Source organism: Nothobranchius furzeri, chromosome 10 (assembly GCF_043380555.1).
Source record: "Nothobranchius furzeri strain GRZ-AD chromosome 10, NfurGRZ-RIMD1, whole genome shotgun sequence".
NCBI classification, from domain to species: Eukaryota; Metazoa; Chordata; class Actinopteri; order Cyprinodontiformes; family Nothobranchiidae; genus Nothobranchius; species Nothobranchius furzeri.
In genome coordinates this window covers 36,998,480-37,014,353 of record NC_091750.1, presented here as the reverse complement: position 1 = coordinate 37,014,353, position 15,874 = coordinate 36,998,480, and the positions used below count along the sequence as shown (strand labels likewise).

Below are 15,874 nucleotides of genomic sequence, written 5' to 3'. Positions count from 1 at the left end.
GACCGCTACTGGAGATCCTTCCTGCCAACAGCCATTGTAATATACAACAACTCTTTGATGACTTGATTATTATTATTATTAGTCTGAGCTACTACATCAATCAGTTTCCCTCTGGGATTATTAAAGTGGTTTTGAATTGAATTGAATTGAATGTGTCGACAGCACAATTAGACATTCGCGTATATAGTTTAGATTTGAAGGTGACTTGCTCTTTAACATTTCCTATAACCTACCTACAGCCTGGTACTGAGGCCTTAAATGGCCCTCGCGCCTCACTTTGAACACCACATCAATTCTAGTAAATTTGTAATTTTTGTTTGTTTACAAAAACATCAGTCACTCAAGGAAAATATTATTCAAATAAAAACAAATTTTTACTCAGTAGATATAAATAAACAAGCATTCCTCTTGTCTCCTAGCAACTGACAAATTTCTCTTTCCACCGAATAAAAGCCTCCCTGTACTTTATCCGATTAGAGAAAAGTTAAACTACGTGACGATGAAGAAAGGAAAACCTAAAACAACGGAGACGAAGCAGACGCCTGGAGCGATGGATGCTAAAGAGAAGTCGGTGTATCTGAGTCAGATTCAGGATCTGAGCGCTCGTTTGGAGAGGTAAAAACCGCTGAGCTGCGTCTGTTTTAGAAACAAACATCAATATAATCGCACGAAACGCAACTTTTATCCCTGTTTTATTCAAGTTACACAAAGTACCGTTAGCTGTGAGAGAATTAGCCTCGTTAGCATTACCTAATGCTATAGCCACGTGTCGCATGATACCCACAATGCATTGCTCTGCTGTTTTCTAGTAAGCACAAGAGAAAAATGTTAAAGATGTGCAACACTAAAAACCACATCTTAATGGTTATTTCTGATTCTAACGGGTCACTCTGGGTGTTTCATGCAGGCTGAACATGAAGATAGTCTCCTACACCTATCTCCAGCATTCGCTTCTGATAGAAAACAAACGGTGAAACTCTAGGGTTAGAAAATCCTGACAGATCTACGTCACACTGTCTATACTGCTCGAATAGCAAAAGTTAAGTTGTTAAAATATTTTTTTTCTTCACAAACTTTTATTTATCTCCCTTTTCCTGTTTTTTAAATAATTGTTTTGATGAGGCGTGTTCTGGGAGGGTTTGTCCACTTTCTATAAGTCATGAAGCATTGGTCTCCTGCAGCAGGTCCTCCTGTAACCAGGAGCATGTTGCTGCTCAGGAGAGCGTAAACCCAAGTTTGAGCTGCTTCCGTCTCGTTGCAGCCTTCAGCGCAGCTGCGACAAACTGAAGCAACAGAACCACAACGAGGTCAAACAGAAGGAGCACCTGAGCAGCACCCCGGAGATCCTGCAGCATTCATCAGCTGAATTAGATAAGGAGGAGGAGGAAGTGATGGAGGGGCTGAAGAAGGTGAGGAAACTAAGGCCAGAAGATCCAGAGCTGCAGAAGAAAGCAGAAGAACTCCGCTCAGAGGTGTCGGAGAAAGGTGAGCTGCAGCTGGGACCTCCAACATCCAGAGTTACTTTATTTTAGTTTCTAAACCACTTATTAAAGAGCAAGTCACCCCCAAATCAACTTTTTTTTCTGATAAACTATATAAATGCGTGTCTAATCGTGCTGCAGACACGTGTAGTCAATAGTTTTGCTCTTAAGTGCATTTTAGTTAAAATGTAAATTTTCTGCCTAAAACTGTCAGTGTTGTGCCGTTGTCAGGTAAAAACCCTGGACTGCACTTGAATTTAAATCTGCCATCGCTATTTGCTAAGAGGTACCCTAGAACATTAGCTGGTACCATGTGATGTCACAGTGTCGTTGTGAGCTCGTGTGTGTGTATTTGTTAGTGGCTCCGCCCTCTCGGTCTGCTGGGTAACAGTTTTTCAAACAGGAAGTGGGAGCCGAGTAAGAATCTGGTAGGGGGTGACTTGCTCTTTAAGAACTGGCTGGGTCAGAGAGAACATGCAGGTCAGTCTGAAGCTTCTGTTTCTATTTAATGGATCTATTTTGTGCAACGATGCTCCTTGGCGAGGAAGCACAGGTGAAAGGTGACAAATCAGACTTTAACAAGACATTATCAAGAAGCATCAAACACTGATGTCCTCTTTTCACCAGCTGGGATAACAACGGGTTGGAAAATCAATCAATCAGATTTTATTTATAAAGTGCTTTTCACGCAAGTGCTTTACAAAATGACCCCAAATTCCCATAAGAGTTTAAAAACATCAACAGACACACACGCACGCACGCACGCACGCACACACACACACACACACACACACACACACACACACACACACATCAGTAAAATTGTATACTCGGCTGAGTCCAGACGAGCCAAGTAAGGTAAGGCAAGGAAACGCCATCAGAGGAGCCATCTGCCCCAGCAGCATCAGGTCTTCCACATTAAGTCGGGGTGCTCAGAAGAGGGAGAGCATAGACCCCCCCCCCCCCCCCCCCCACTTAAACACTACCTATAGAGCGCCCAGGATGCAACAGTCGACCCCCCCCCCCCCCGGGGGCTGAGGGCCCCTACAGAGACAACACTGGATTAAATATGACAAAATAATAGTTGGATCGATACATGATGGATGGATGAATGGATGGTTCATGGAAGGATGGATGATGAAAGGAAATAATAGATGGATGTGTTTGTTTACTTCTTCTCTCTCCAGCTACCAAGTTAGTAGATCTCCAGAAGATAGCCGAGGCCCTCCGACTCCTCCAGGTGACTTCCTCTTCTGAAGCTGCAGCGAAGCCTCGGGTGGATTCAGAGCTTCTAGAGCAATGGTTGGAGTTCAGATCCCTCAATCCTGTATAGAAGCTGCTTCCGTCTGATCCATGTTCTTGATGCTGAAGCTTTCGTGTCTCCTTTCCTTCATTCATTCCACCAGCTGGATGTCTCAGATGGAGGAGGATATGCAGGACAGAAAACAGGAGATGGAAATTAAGCAGAATGTCTTCGGATATAAATATAAGCTACAGCGATGTCTGCAGGAGCTTGAGTTGGCTAAATCATCTAGAACATCTGCAGAAAAACAGAGAGATCAAGCACTTGACACCATAAAAGAAATGAAGCTGAAGTCAGACAGCGTTCTGAGGAACATCTCCAGCAAGCAGCAGGTATGAGGGTTCCTACTGAAGCCACCTGAGATCCTGCAGGACCTCCAGGTTTTTCGCGGGTCTCTGCTGACTTTAGTAACTCACGTTGGTCTGTTCATGAATCATGTTTGAACGATTCAGATCGTTTAACGTTTTCCAGTTTGTGTTGTTTTTATTTACTATTTCAAAACTTTTCATGAACTTATGAGTTACTGAAGAAGAGAACACGGTGCGAGCTGTGGAGCAATGAGGTGAAGAGGCTGGAAAGTTCCCATCAGAACCAGCTGGACCAGAACCAGGCTGACAGGTAAAAGCTCCCAGCAGACGGTTTCTGGGTCAGAACCAGGCACCTCTGACCTGGATGTGTGTGTTCCCAGGCAGCGTCTGGCTGCGCTGAGGGACGAGTGTCTCCAGGAACCGTCTCTGATCGCCCAGCTGAAGGTTCAGCTGCAGGGAGAGAGAGAGAAGAAGATGAAGGCTGAGCGAGAAATCCAGTTTTCCGTTTCTGTTCTCACCCCCGTCATGGTACTGGTCCGGAGTCCCATCAGCTCTGACCAATCAGAGCATCTTTAGATCTGCAGGATCTGATGTTCTGGGTTCTCTGCAGGACTCAGAGACGATGCCAGGAGCCCAGCTGATGATTCAGAAGGTTCTGAGTGTTCTGGAGAAATCGAAATCCCGGCAAACAGGGATTGCCCATCGGGAGACCCCTGAATTGAGGAGAGGAGGTCCAAAACCACAGACTTCCAGGTTCTGGGAAGGTTTAATGTTGCCATTTCCATGAATGTGTCAGAAAAGACTTTAAGCTTCTGTGGATTCAGATAAAAACACCACGAAAATAAAACTCATCAGCAACCTTCTGATGTTTCCTCCCCAGAGCGGCGGCTCTGGACCGGACCTCAGAGCCTCTCCCCAGACAGAACGTCAGACCCCCACCCCCTCCCACCCCCACCTGCAGCCAGCCTTCTCCAGGAAGGTGAGGGACGCTCTAATGTTTCATGTTGGACTTCAGCGTTTTGCTTTAGGAAGATTTTTATTTATTTTAGTTTCGCTAAACTTCACGGCTAAATAAATCTTGCAAACATGGAATCCCAGCAGAGGGCCACAGACGGCCCTCGAGCCGCATCTTCAACACCTCTGTGATGTAACTAAGTAACTAGTAACTATAGTAACCAAAGTTTTGATCTGATGATTTCTTAAAGTCTCATAAAACCTTCATGTTTGGGTATGGGGATAATATGGATCAGCCGTGGCGGCCATCTTGAATTGGATCAAATCCAAAAGGGAACCAATCAAAAACCAGAGATTATTTCTGACTTTTGTCTAAATCTCTTCCTTGATGAAAAGTTCAGCAGAAATCTGTTTTGTTTTTATTTTCTGCTGTAAGAATCCATCATTTGAGGAAAAGTTGTTTTAAACGAGCCTTTCTCCCAGGGGCGGGTCCAGAGGGGGGTGGCTGGTCACCCCTTGTGCCCCCCTCTAGAAGACACCCTGGACCCACCTTTGCTTTCTCCTTTTGATGTTTCTGACACAAAAATCTGCACACACTGTTTTATTTTCCATTTCAGAGCACATCTTCGTCTGAAGAAGCTGGACTTCTGGAACACGGCCCTTAATGACCTGATGAACAAACTGGATGAAACCCCTTCAGGCTGATCGGATCGCTGGTTTCTTCTTTTCATCACCAATCCTGCATTCATAATCTGACCGGACTAGTTTGATTTAAATGTCTGTGGAACAACGAAGACTTTATTTTATTGTTGATGCTTCAAACACATGTAGGTGGAGGGTGGCTATAGAGTCTCTCTGTGGGCCTTGTTCTCTGATTGTTAGCTTGCCATTGCTGCTCAGCTGAGTTCATTTTTATCTGTGTTTGGGTACAAACCGTTTTTACGAAGGCTGAACAAAAATAAATAAAGACCCTGTTTTTCTCTAACTCTGCCTTGGTTCTTTATTGTGACCAGGCCCGCCTGGGGTTCTGGTTGTGGGTGTCTAAGCCTCTCGCTCTGTCACACTTAAAAAAGACCAGCTCCCCAACAGTGAAACATTCCAAACAGCGGTTTGGTGAAGAAACAAGTTCTTCTGCAGCTGCAGGGACGTGGCCTTGTTCACCAGGAGGATTTTCTCTGGTGTCCACCAGCGAGAGCTCCAACATGAAGACCTTCAGCTGGGTGGAGCATCATGACTCCAGGTGGGTGTGATGTGACGAAAGCCTTTTTTCACAGCTTTTTAGAAAATAGGTCTTAGACTCACTCTTAAGCTTGGTTTATGCTTGACGCATTTACTTTCCGCTTGGTGATGCGGCTCGCGGATGGGTTAGGGTTAGGCTTCACAACTCTCAGCGTTTATGGTTCACGCGGCTTGTCTCTGTGGTGAGCCAATATTCTCCCAAGCTGTAGGGGGCAGCATGGAGCTCTACGGCATGCATCCAACACTACACCATAGTAGAAGTAGAAATTACTGTTTACAACATGGCATTCCAGCATTTTTAACAGCGTCCTCGTCTTTTCCGACAGTGCGAGCTATTTCTCTCCAAGAATTATTAACAACATGTTGATCACGGTGATCTCTGAGAGCTGAATCATACAAATGTCTGTATTTACCAACCTCTGCCATACTAGTTCTTGCCAGTCCGCCATGTTTTTCCACGTCCGGCCATCTGCGGTTAGAAAATTTCCTAGGTGCGTGGTGCGGAAAGTTTGGGCCGTGCGGAGGTGCGGTGGAGGGGCGTGGTTGTTAAAATGATGCAATTTTGCCGTGCGGAGCCGTGCGAACCTCGTGGACGCGTCAAGCATAAACCAACCTTTAGTCTGACCTCTGACCTGAGGCTGCTGGGAGACCCCACCTGGAGCTCAGGACCGTGAGGGTACTCAAACCACCACCAGCAGCAGGCAAGAAGGGCTAAGCGCCTTGCTCAAGGACACAACTGACACGGATGGATCCTGGGTTTGATCCGGCGACCCACCAGATGCAGCTTTGATCAGAGTCCGCTACTAAATCCTGGAGTGAACGTTTTTATCTCACCATCTGCCATCAGCGATGGTTTATGGCAGGGTTATGGTCCGAGGGCCAGTCATCAAAACGACCTTAAAGCGCCAACACCAGCGCTGTTCCTACCCCCCCATTGGGCCGCCTGGTTTATGAGATGTTTGGAGGATTTGTCTCCCTCTGCTGGAGGAGAACACACCTGCTGTATGGATGTTAAAATCCCAGTAAACAACCTTTAGAAACAAATTGAAAGGTTGGAAATGGAAAGGTTTCCATCCGAGAGCTCCACAAGCCGATAGTGGGAACCCAGCTCCACCAACATGTTATATTTCATCCCATTTTCTAAAGTGCAGCATTATGTTAAATGCACTGGGTTTTACCCTATTACATTTAAATTTCATGGTTAAACAGTACATGTTAAAATCTAAGCTCAGCTCGGCAGTGACCTAAAATACATAAATATAATTTTACTTACAGATAAAAATGAAGTGGAGACTCCTTGGACGCTCTATTAGTGCAATTAATGCCACAGCAAGTCATTTTGTCCAACAATTACACAAGTAATATCCAAAAAAGAATACACAAACACAGACACTCAAAATCCCGGAACAGTTTCCAAGCCAGACCGAGGCTCTACTGAGGCCTTTCCCCGGAGCTAGCTCTGTGGTCACGTGGGTCTGATGCTCATTAATTATTCCGAATTTTAGGCTTTTAATACACTTAAACAGAAGAGTGAGAAAAAAAAATCACCCCCCTCAGAGTTGTCATGAGTGTAAACTAGATCATTTAAACCAAAAACATGTTTTGGTACCAGGCTGTAAACATGTTTATTTCTGCTGTGAAATTGGTATTTTTAACATGGGAGTCAATGAGGATTTGCTCGCTTCTGACACCAGCCCCTAGTGGATGAGGGTGGAACTGCAATTCATTTCACTTCCGCGTTTGCCTCAATTTTTGACCCGCATTGTGGGGGCTTGGTCTGAAGCAAAACCCCTCAAACCGGCCAAAATCTCCCAGCAGCACGACAACCACCTTCCAGACCAACTCCCTTGTCTGCACACCTTTTTATAATCCGCCCATCAAGGAGTGGCCGAGATTGAGCTGTGACACATTCAAGGGCCATTCCTACTGAGAGAAACACTAAAACACCCCCTGACATATCTCACACATCACCAGGATGACTGTATAGCAGAAAGGGCTAAGATCATTTGTGATAACTGCTCCTGGTTTCGTTGAACCGGGATTCGATTCCCAGACTCCCGGGTGAGAGTCATGCGTGCTTACCAGTCGGCCAAAGGGACATCCCCTTGGCCAAGTCGCCAGGGAGCATGATCAATCGGGACACTGTGACAGGACGCTCACACTGCCTCATAGGCGTTACATAGAAACGGGACTTTTTGTAGTTGAAGACGTTTCATCTCATCAGGATGGAAGAAGCCTTTTGGATGAGGGCCGACATTTGAAGTGAGGCATCCAGCTGCCTGGGTTGATTATTAAGTGCTACACATGGACGTAGTTTTCCAAACTCACTGTTTGTCCGCTGCAACTTTTATCGTCCTGAAACAAGATTACGCTGCGCAAACACACCGGCTGAGGACCACGTGGAAAACAACTGCTTGTGTTGAAGCCCCTTTCCCATTAGATATCAAATGTTTTTGTATACTTACTGTAAAGATCCCTCAGTCCTCATGCCGGTTGTGTTCCCCCCACTTCTAAAGTCAAAACTACATCCATGGTGCTTCAACATGGAGGATTAACGCCAACCAATTGGAGGTCCTGGTGGGTGGAGCTTCTGCTACAGCTACTGAGGTTCATGAGTTAAAATATACACAATGTTTTCTGTCTATCAGCAGATCTTCTCAAACAACTGAAGGAGGTGTGGCTAAGGGATGAACGGATTAGTTTCATGCTCAGACTTCATACAACTCACTCTCAAAGTTACGCTAACGCTCAAAAAGCTCCTTCTTGCATTCATACGGCTCTGGAGTTTCTGCTCCAACCCTCTGTGCTCCTAAAACCCCCTGAGTTTTTATTTGAACCACCCTATAGAGCTCCGGACGTCACGTGACTCTCAGAGAGTAGACGCCATGTTGGCAGGCAACAAAGGTAAACAAAATGAACGGGATCGGCTTGGATTTTACTCCGTCGGAGTTTACGTCACACTTTAAAACCGAAGAAATAGTTTTACATAGTCAGAAATTAAATAGACTAAACATCTCCAACCCTTACTGTGCCCCTGGGATACTTTTTGAAAACGCCAGAAGCTGTCGGAGCGAACTTTTTACTGGACCTGGCCGGGGAACCCCTTGGGATTTACCCGGAGGAGCTGGCCCAAGTGGCTGGGGAGAGGGAAGTCAGGGTCTCTCGACTTAGGCTACTGCCCCCGCGACCCGGCTCCGGATAAGCGGATGAAAATGGATGGATGGATGGATGGACAAATAACAGATTTACATGTAAGTAGTTTAAATAGAGTGCTGTGCTGTTTGAATGTATAAACTGAACGCCAGGAGAAATCACTAGTTTGATTTTTTTCCGTGAATAACATAAATATGTCAGGCAGGAGCGTCTCAGGATCTGTCTGAGATCTGTCTCGGTGAGACTGATAACAGCAATCCAAAGTGCTTTTTAAGTGTGATCTGACAATTGATCAACCATTGCTTAAAAATTAAATACAGCTTAGCCGGTTAATTGCTGTGATTATAAAACACGGAAACGGCAGCACGCAGAACTCGCGAGGCAACGTTTTACGTGACGTTTACTTGTTGCTATGAGTAATAAGACAGAAAAAGCCACTCCAAAATAAGTTTAGGAAGCCCACTAAGAATCGTAATAAAAGCATTTAAAATAAATAACATACACAGTTGAAGTAACGGTTTAAGTACCTGATATGAAGCGGTCGCTGCATAAGCCAAATCCTTTACTCTCGGGATCCCACAGCTTCATTTCAGCCCGGTCACTAGTGCGTTTTATTACAATGATCCAACGTTTGCGGCGCTCCGGATCTTGGGGAATCCTGTAGATGGCTCATTCCTTATGTCGTCCGCGTCTGTTCTGCATCCTGAGGCACAACAGGAATCTACCATATTTCCTGTTTGAGTTTTCTGACAATAACAAATAGTCCAGCTGCGGGCTTCTGCCTGCCAACATGGCACCGTTTTGATTTGAACTGTTGCATGCTGGGAGAAGTGACGTCAACTCCCGGAGCTCCATTGGAAGCCAGATCTGACTCTGACCAATGAGCTTTTGGATGCACTCGTTATGTAAAGACTCCCGTCACCCCAAACCCTCTAATTTACTTCTACTGGGAGGCGGGTATGCAAGCTGAGTGCTGGTGAAGTGAGAGCCACTGCAGCGGGCCAGAACACCTGAGGACAGGTGAGGCGTCCCACTGAGCGTTCAGGGTTTGAGTTCTTCCTTGAACACATCAGCAGTTTCATCCACATTTGTCACTTTCACCTTTACATTAATTCACATTTTCATCTTTTCTTAAATGATCACACTTGAAAATCTCTCAAACTGATGGATTCAATTTAAACTTTATTTAAATTTAATACAAAAGAAGACGCCAGCTTTGCTTAAAAGGTTATAAATACATAAAACGACTTGACAGTAAAAAGGCGGAGCCTCAAACAGACAACGTAAAACCAGAACTCAGGTCAAAAACGGCAAATAAAACGTTTCTTCTGAGAGTCAAACACCTGACGCTGAAAACAAGACAGCTGTTAATGGGTCGGGTTTCAGGACGACAGTGAAAGCAGTCTCCGATTTCAGCTTCATTTGAAAGTCAAAACAGGATGACGAGGGGGTCTGATCTGCATCCGAAGCCGTCAGCCAGTTAGAACTGGATGGAGGTTCCACCCGAGAGGGGTTCAGCTCAGCGGGGGTCCATCGGGGTCTGACCTGCAGATCCAAGCAGACCAGCTGAGTGGCTGAATGCTCCGAACTCCACCCCCTCCCCCAGCGCCCTCTCAGGTGTGTCCTTGCAGGTGAACACCTTTGGCGGTTCGGAGAACTCCGCCGCCTGTGTGAACGTCACCAGGAAGCTGCTCTGCCGTAGAGCTACAGCCGTTTATTCTCTTCTGGAGAAAACCGAGGTGTCAGAACAACGCTGCTGGTGTGGAGAGCTTCTGAATTTGAATGAGTGGACGAACCCGTCCAGGTCGGACTGAAGGCTTTTGTCTGAGCGCTGCAGCGGAACCGCCGACGCTCGGCTCGTTTGCATGATTCCTACAAACAACAACTGGCTATGAGGAAAAATCCGACCAGGAGCTGCAAACTGGCCATCAAACATCCCGAGTTTAGGATCAGGTGGAGACGGGAGGAAACCGAAGACAAACCCAAACGAAACCCGCCCCACAAATCAGGAGTCTCACTTTTAATCTGCAGCTGACCCCTGACCCTTTAATCTGTTCTCAGCCCTGTGGCGTCCCTCCACACTCTGACCCTTTAACTGGAACAAGGAGACTGCGGCCTCCTGCACATCGGGACCAGATTAAATCCACATTCGGCTCAGATGAAACTTTTCTGGTTTGAAATTTTAGATCAGAAACAGAATCGGAATCCTCTGGATCTCCTGAGCGGATCAAAGTCCACATCTCCCCGGTTCCCGTCAGCTCTGAGGCACTGAAGATGCTGAAGAACATCAGATTACTTTCTTATTGCACATCTGGATCACTTTAAACCACAGCTGTAACAGTTTAGTTCCCTCATTACGTTTGTGGTTTGCCCCCCCCACCCACCCACCCAACCACCAAGCCAGGAAATGATGTCACTTCCTGTCAGCCTCACCCCCTTTTACTGATGAGGAAGACGATGACGCCCGTCAGAAGAACCATCAACAACACCACGGAGGTCAGGAGGAAGGCCCGGCACGCCGGCTGCCCCGTCAGGCGGAACAGGACCCCGGTGAACCCCCCCGACGTCCCCCTGCTGCGATCTGAGCCGGGGCTGGGAAGACCCACATCCAGGGAGCGGTTGACGGATCGGAGGGACGCCAGCGACCTTTGACCGTCGGCGGACCTGAAGGAGAGGAGGCAGACTTCAGGGCCACTAAATCAGAGTTTTATTAGAATGTAAGAGGTAGTTGCCTCCAGCTCAGAGGTCGATTCTCCCAGAATAACCATTAAACCAGAGTGGAAGCTAAAGGGTTAACCGTCACTTCCTGATGAACATCCGTGGAAATTCTGACCTTTTGACCTGCAGCTTGCCCTTGTTGCGGACGAAGCGGATGCTGTAGACCCTCTGCATGGCGGCCGGCAGGCAGGACAGCACATCAGCGTCCGTGGCCAGCTTGGGAAGGCCAAGCGTGGGCAGCGGCGTGAAGCCGCGGCACAGCGGGCACTGGATGGCGCTGGGCTCGGCGGACTTGACGTTGATGCGCGCCAGGCACTCCAGACAGAAGGTGTGCTTGCAGTGAAGCATCTTGGGGCAGCGGAAGACGTTGTTGAACTGGCTGAAGCAGATGGAGCACTCCAGGTCCGGACAGCTCTCCTCGGAGCACTGGGATTGAAGAGGAGACGGCTGCAGGTCCGAGGAGGAGATGCTGATGGAGAACTCCTGGGGAGGCGAGGGGGAGGGCGACGGGGGAGGGTAGGGGTTCTCTGTGGAGTAAACTCGAGTTAATCTGGGATGAGGTCTGGATGCGGAACTGAAGTCTGGGAGCGGCAACGTGGAGCTGGGTGGCGGGACGTCTGGGAACGGCCGGCTGGGATGGGAGTTCTGATGGAGAAATGACACGGAGGTGCGGCCCGTCGGAATGACCGGATCTGAAGACTCGTCAGGAGTCAGGTTCACGCCGCTGTACGGATTTGTGACGGGTGGTTCAGTCATGGCGGGGTGGGGGTGGGGGGAGGCCGTCAGCAGCAGACAGGAACAGGAAACCTCAGGGCGTCTTCATCCTGGAGAAAAGAAACGGGATCAACGCTGAACTCAGATCAGGCATTTCTGTTGCAGTAGAACCGCACCGGGCCCAGAACCCGCAGGGTCCACGACGACAGCCAATGAAAGCCAAGCGCAGCCGAGAGGCCCTCACCTGCGGTTCTGGAGCCACAGCAGCTCTGACCAACATGGAAATGAGTCAGAACCACGAGGAAAAGGCCGTTCTAAAAGGTTCTTCTGACCCGTTTGATGCAAAGTTCACGTGTGAGCGGCAGACGGACAGTTGGAATATCATCAGATTACTACGCTGCAGAAAATGAGACGTTTTACTCACATAGACGACAGAAAAGGGAGAAAACGACGTTATTCCAAACATTACAGGAGGAAAATATTTAGATGGGACTTTCTCAATAGTTCAGGTCACCTCTAAATGTCCTTCACACGGTTTTTTTCATAACAGATTACGGCTTTCTCGACCGGAAAAGGGTGGCTTGCCAACTCCGGGTCGGGGGAGAGGTCCTACCTCAAGTGGAGGAGTTTAAGTATATCGGGGTCTTGTTCACGAGTGAGGGTAGGAGGGATCGGGAGATCGACAGACGGATCGGTTCGGCGTCTGCAGTGATGCGGACGCTGAGCCGATCTGTCGTGGTGAAGAGGGAGCTGAGCCAGAAAGCCAGGCTCTCGATTTACCGGTCGATCTACGTCCCAATCCTCACCTATGGTCATGAGCTTTGGGTAATCACCGAAAGAACGAGATCGCGGATACAAGCGGCCGAAATGAGTTTCCTCCGTAGGGTGGCCGGGCTCAGCCTTAGAGATAGGGTGAGGAGCTCGGACATTCGGGAGGGACTCGGAGTAGAACCGCTGCTCCTCCGGATCGAAAGGAGTCAGTTGAGGTGGTTTGGGCATCTGGTCAGGATGCCTCCTGGACGCCTCCCCGGGGAGGTGTTTCGGGCATGTCCTGCCGGCAGGAGGCCCCCGGGTCGACCCAGGACACGTTGGAGAGGTTACATCTCCAATCTGGTCCGGGAACGCCTTGGGGTCCTGCCGGAGGAGCTGGTGGAGGTGGCCGGGGAGAGGACGGTCTGGAGCTCCCTAGTTGGGATGCTGCCCCCGCGACCCGGACCCGGATGAGCGGAGGAAGACGACGACGGCGGCTTTTATTCACTGTTACGTCTTCCTCAGAGGCGTCACTTACATCAACAACAGAATTAACGTGACTGGCCCAGATTTTTTTCTTCATTCTGATCAAACATCAGGAAGATGTTTCATTTGATTATCTCAAATGTTTGATTTCACAGACCTGCAGTTGCACACGTTTGCGTTTGGTCCTCCTGTCACGACCAGCTACGGTTTCTATCCACGCAGGTTAGATTTGTTCAGTCACTTTAAGCTACAAGCGCATTAAGTAGCTCTGGAATTTTTTATTTTAAGAAAAAACAAGAAATCTCTAAAAGGTTTTTGTGTTCTGTAAAGTTTTCCTCAAGAGAAAAATGAAAAATGTCCTGATGTGCGGAGGCAGATGAACTGCTATGAAACTTTTGTTCAACCTTCGGCTCCATCGACTGCATCAAGACACAAAAAACACTTCAGAAAAATGTTTTAGGAGGATCTGAAACAAATCTGATGCTTTTAAAACCACAAAAGCTGCACAAGCCTGAGTTTTCCACACATGGAAGCCATGTTTGGATCAGGAAGAGCTGCGTTTCACGGCTCTAATCCGTCAAAACGTCAAATCTACACAGGTTTCAGCCCAAAGTCACCCCAAACACTCAATAAATGTAAAACCCTGAACTGTCCCCGTCTGGAGGACGCACAGAGGGACAGAAGTCACCTACCTCGGGCTGCATGAAGAGTCCTTTCAGACACATCAACACTGAGCTGCAGCCTATTTCCCTCCGTTTGCATACGTTTATGTAAAACTGGGCTCTGGTCGCAGTCCAGAAGGCCGCATGCGCTAATCTAGCGGCTTCCATTGGAGCAGAAATTTGCATCCGTCATGTTATTTACAAAAGCAAACAGCATGCAAACGCCAGAGCTGTTCTGATGTGGAAACACGCCGAGCAGCAATCGCCTCCAGGTTCCTCTCTGCTCACCCCAGAAAACGTATCCACCTCATGAACTCAGAGGCGTCTCTGGGTTCAAAATAAACAGTAGTCTGGTTTAGGAACACCAAGGGAGGAGGAGCACCCGAGGAGCAGGTGGAGGCTGGTGGGAGAAGGTAGTCTGGGCCTCCTGCTGGGGTTCTGCTGTGACCCCCCATGACCCACATTAGGGTCCATGAACGCACCGAGCAGCAACTACACTCCCATAAGGACGTATTTCATAATAAAGGTAATCCCTAATCCCACGCCTGACAGTTCTGTTGGTCAATAAGTTTTGTGTTCTCTTTTTATTACACACACACACACACACACCTATCCTGCCTCCAATCATCCAATTTATGCCATGCATCACAGCGCCCCCATGTGGCCACAGCAACTTTACATAAGAAGGACACTTTCTGTTAATCAGAGATTAACCAGAATCAGCTGATCAGGAAATAAAAACCAGGAAATGAATCTAAAAAAATCACAATGAAATGAGTATAAACCGTTCCTCCCAGAACACATGAAGCACAGCTGCTTAAATAGGGAAAAATTCATAATCATGATGATTTGGGTCAATATTAAATCAGAATTATTCCTCCCAGAGGTGGAAAACGGCCAGTCCAGAGTTCACAAGGTGGCAGGGCTGATATTTGTTCATTTGTGACCAAAAACATTGATGATGTAAAAACAAATGAGCTGAAGGAACTCTAAACGTTGCTAAAAAAAAATAGGAGAGAAAAGCTATGGGAGCCCGGAGGTCCAAACAGGAAGTCGGTAGGAATAATCAAATGGATAATCAGGAAAGTGTTTGGAAATTTTTACCGACCTTAAGACACACGAGGGCACGTTGAAAATGAATACAACGTAAAATATAAAATAAGAGAGGCCATGCTGCCTGTGGGTTTTGCCCTCATTCTGTCACCGTTCCTCATCATCAGGCACAGGTGAGTGTAGCTTCAGGTGGGGAGGAAGTTCATGTCATTCAGGAGGAATGACAAAATAAAAGCATATCTGAGAAGTGGAGAAGTTTTTATGATGAGCTGAAGCTGATTTGTCTAATTTCATTATTTTTCTAATTAATTTACTTTAAACTAATCATCTGTGTTTAACTAAAGGACCATAATTTAAAGACAAAACTAAACATTCACGTGGAGTGGTGCTGTTTCTGAGGTGCTGAAGGTCCAGATGAGCGCCTCCTGTTGACTCTGAGTCGAGCCCAGTTCACCCAGAGAGCCTCTGGAGGTGCGAAACACACGGACTCAATTACTTTTCTGTATTTTCTCCTCTGAACAAACAAAACTACCAAGCAGCTCCGTTTCTGAGTGGAGTTCTGGTTCTCACCTCCTGATCCCGCTGCAGCTTTCCGGGTTCAGCCGGACTTTTACTCAGATTCTCTCATCAGGTGAAAACGAGGAAACCAAACAAACGCTCCGCGGGAAAAACGCGCAGGTGGAGGCTGCTGACGCACCTGAGGCTGATCACACCTGAGCCGCAGACACGGTTCTGTCTGCGTCACAAATATATCTAATATTTAAAGTAGATTCACCAGAAGCGGGATGACGTAACCTCAGACGAGTTTTGGGCCTACTGATGTAAACAGAAACATGTAAACATCGCTCAGACATCTTTTTATTTTGTTGATTTTTTTATTTTATTCTGTTAAAATCCTTCAGGATAAAAAAACAGCCAGAAAGCATCACATGAAACACGAATTCACCTGGAAAGTTTTTATTCTTAGATTTTTATTTTGCAAAACGTTGTGAAATAGTTAAAAATCAAACCCAGTAAAAGTATTCATATTTTATTTCTTTTGGGGTGTGTTGC

General features: G+C 47.2%; 2 protein-coding genes across 8 annotated transcripts; one reads left to right on the top strand and one right to left on the bottom strand.

Annotated features, from left to right (window-relative positions):
• The first annotated feature begins 432 nt into the window (after positions 1 to 432).
• Positions 433 to 4,864, top strand: LOC107386122 (myosin heavy chain, clone 203). 2 transcript variants are annotated; one of them, XM_015960320.3, is made up of 9 exons: positions 433 to 615; positions 1,262 to 1,485; positions 2,669 to 2,783; positions 2,888 to 3,116; positions 3,314 to 3,402; positions 3,473 to 3,620; positions 3,703 to 3,845; positions 3,973 to 4,071; positions 4,664 to 4,864. In XM_015960320.3, the coding sequence occupies exons 1-9, from the start codon at positions 500 to 502 to the stop codon at positions 4,749 to 4,751; spliced, it is 1,251 nt and encodes a 416-aa protein (XP_015815806.3). In that variant the 5' UTR covers positions 433 to 499; the 3' UTR covers positions 4,752 to 4,864. The 2 variants fall into 2 exon arrangements, with proteins under 2 accessions (XP_015815806.3, XP_015815805.3); XM_015960319.3 differs by having other exon boundaries at positions 3,305 to 3,402.
• A 5,077-nt stretch (positions 4,865 to 9,941) lies between these two features.
• On the bottom strand, positions 9,942 to 15,495 carry LOC107386124 (RING finger protein 223). 6 transcript variants are annotated; one of them, XM_070555634.1, is made up of 4 exons: positions 15,392 to 15,495; positions 11,272 to 11,980; positions 10,882 to 11,102; positions 9,942 to 9,983 (listed from the first exon to the last, which is right to left on the bottom strand). In XM_070555634.1, the coding sequence occupies exons 2-4, from the start codon at positions 11,910 to 11,912 to the stop codon at positions 9,958 to 9,960; spliced, it is 888 nt and encodes a 295-aa protein (XP_070411735.1). In that variant the 5' UTR covers positions 11,913 to 11,980; positions 15,392 to 15,495; the 3' UTR covers positions 9,942 to 9,957. The 6 variants fall into 6 exon arrangements, with proteins under 6 accessions (XP_070411735.1, XP_070411732.1, XP_070411734.1 ...); XM_070555631.1 differs by lacking the exon at positions 9,942 to 9,983 and adding an exon at positions 10,374 to 10,715 and having other exon boundaries at positions 10,872 to 11,102; XM_070555633.1 differs by lacking the exons at positions 9,942 to 9,983; positions 15,392 to 15,495 and adding exons at positions 10,374 to 10,715; positions 15,199 to 15,271 and having other exon boundaries at positions 10,872 to 11,102.
• Between the last annotated feature and the right edge of the window lie 379 nt (positions 15,496 to 15,874).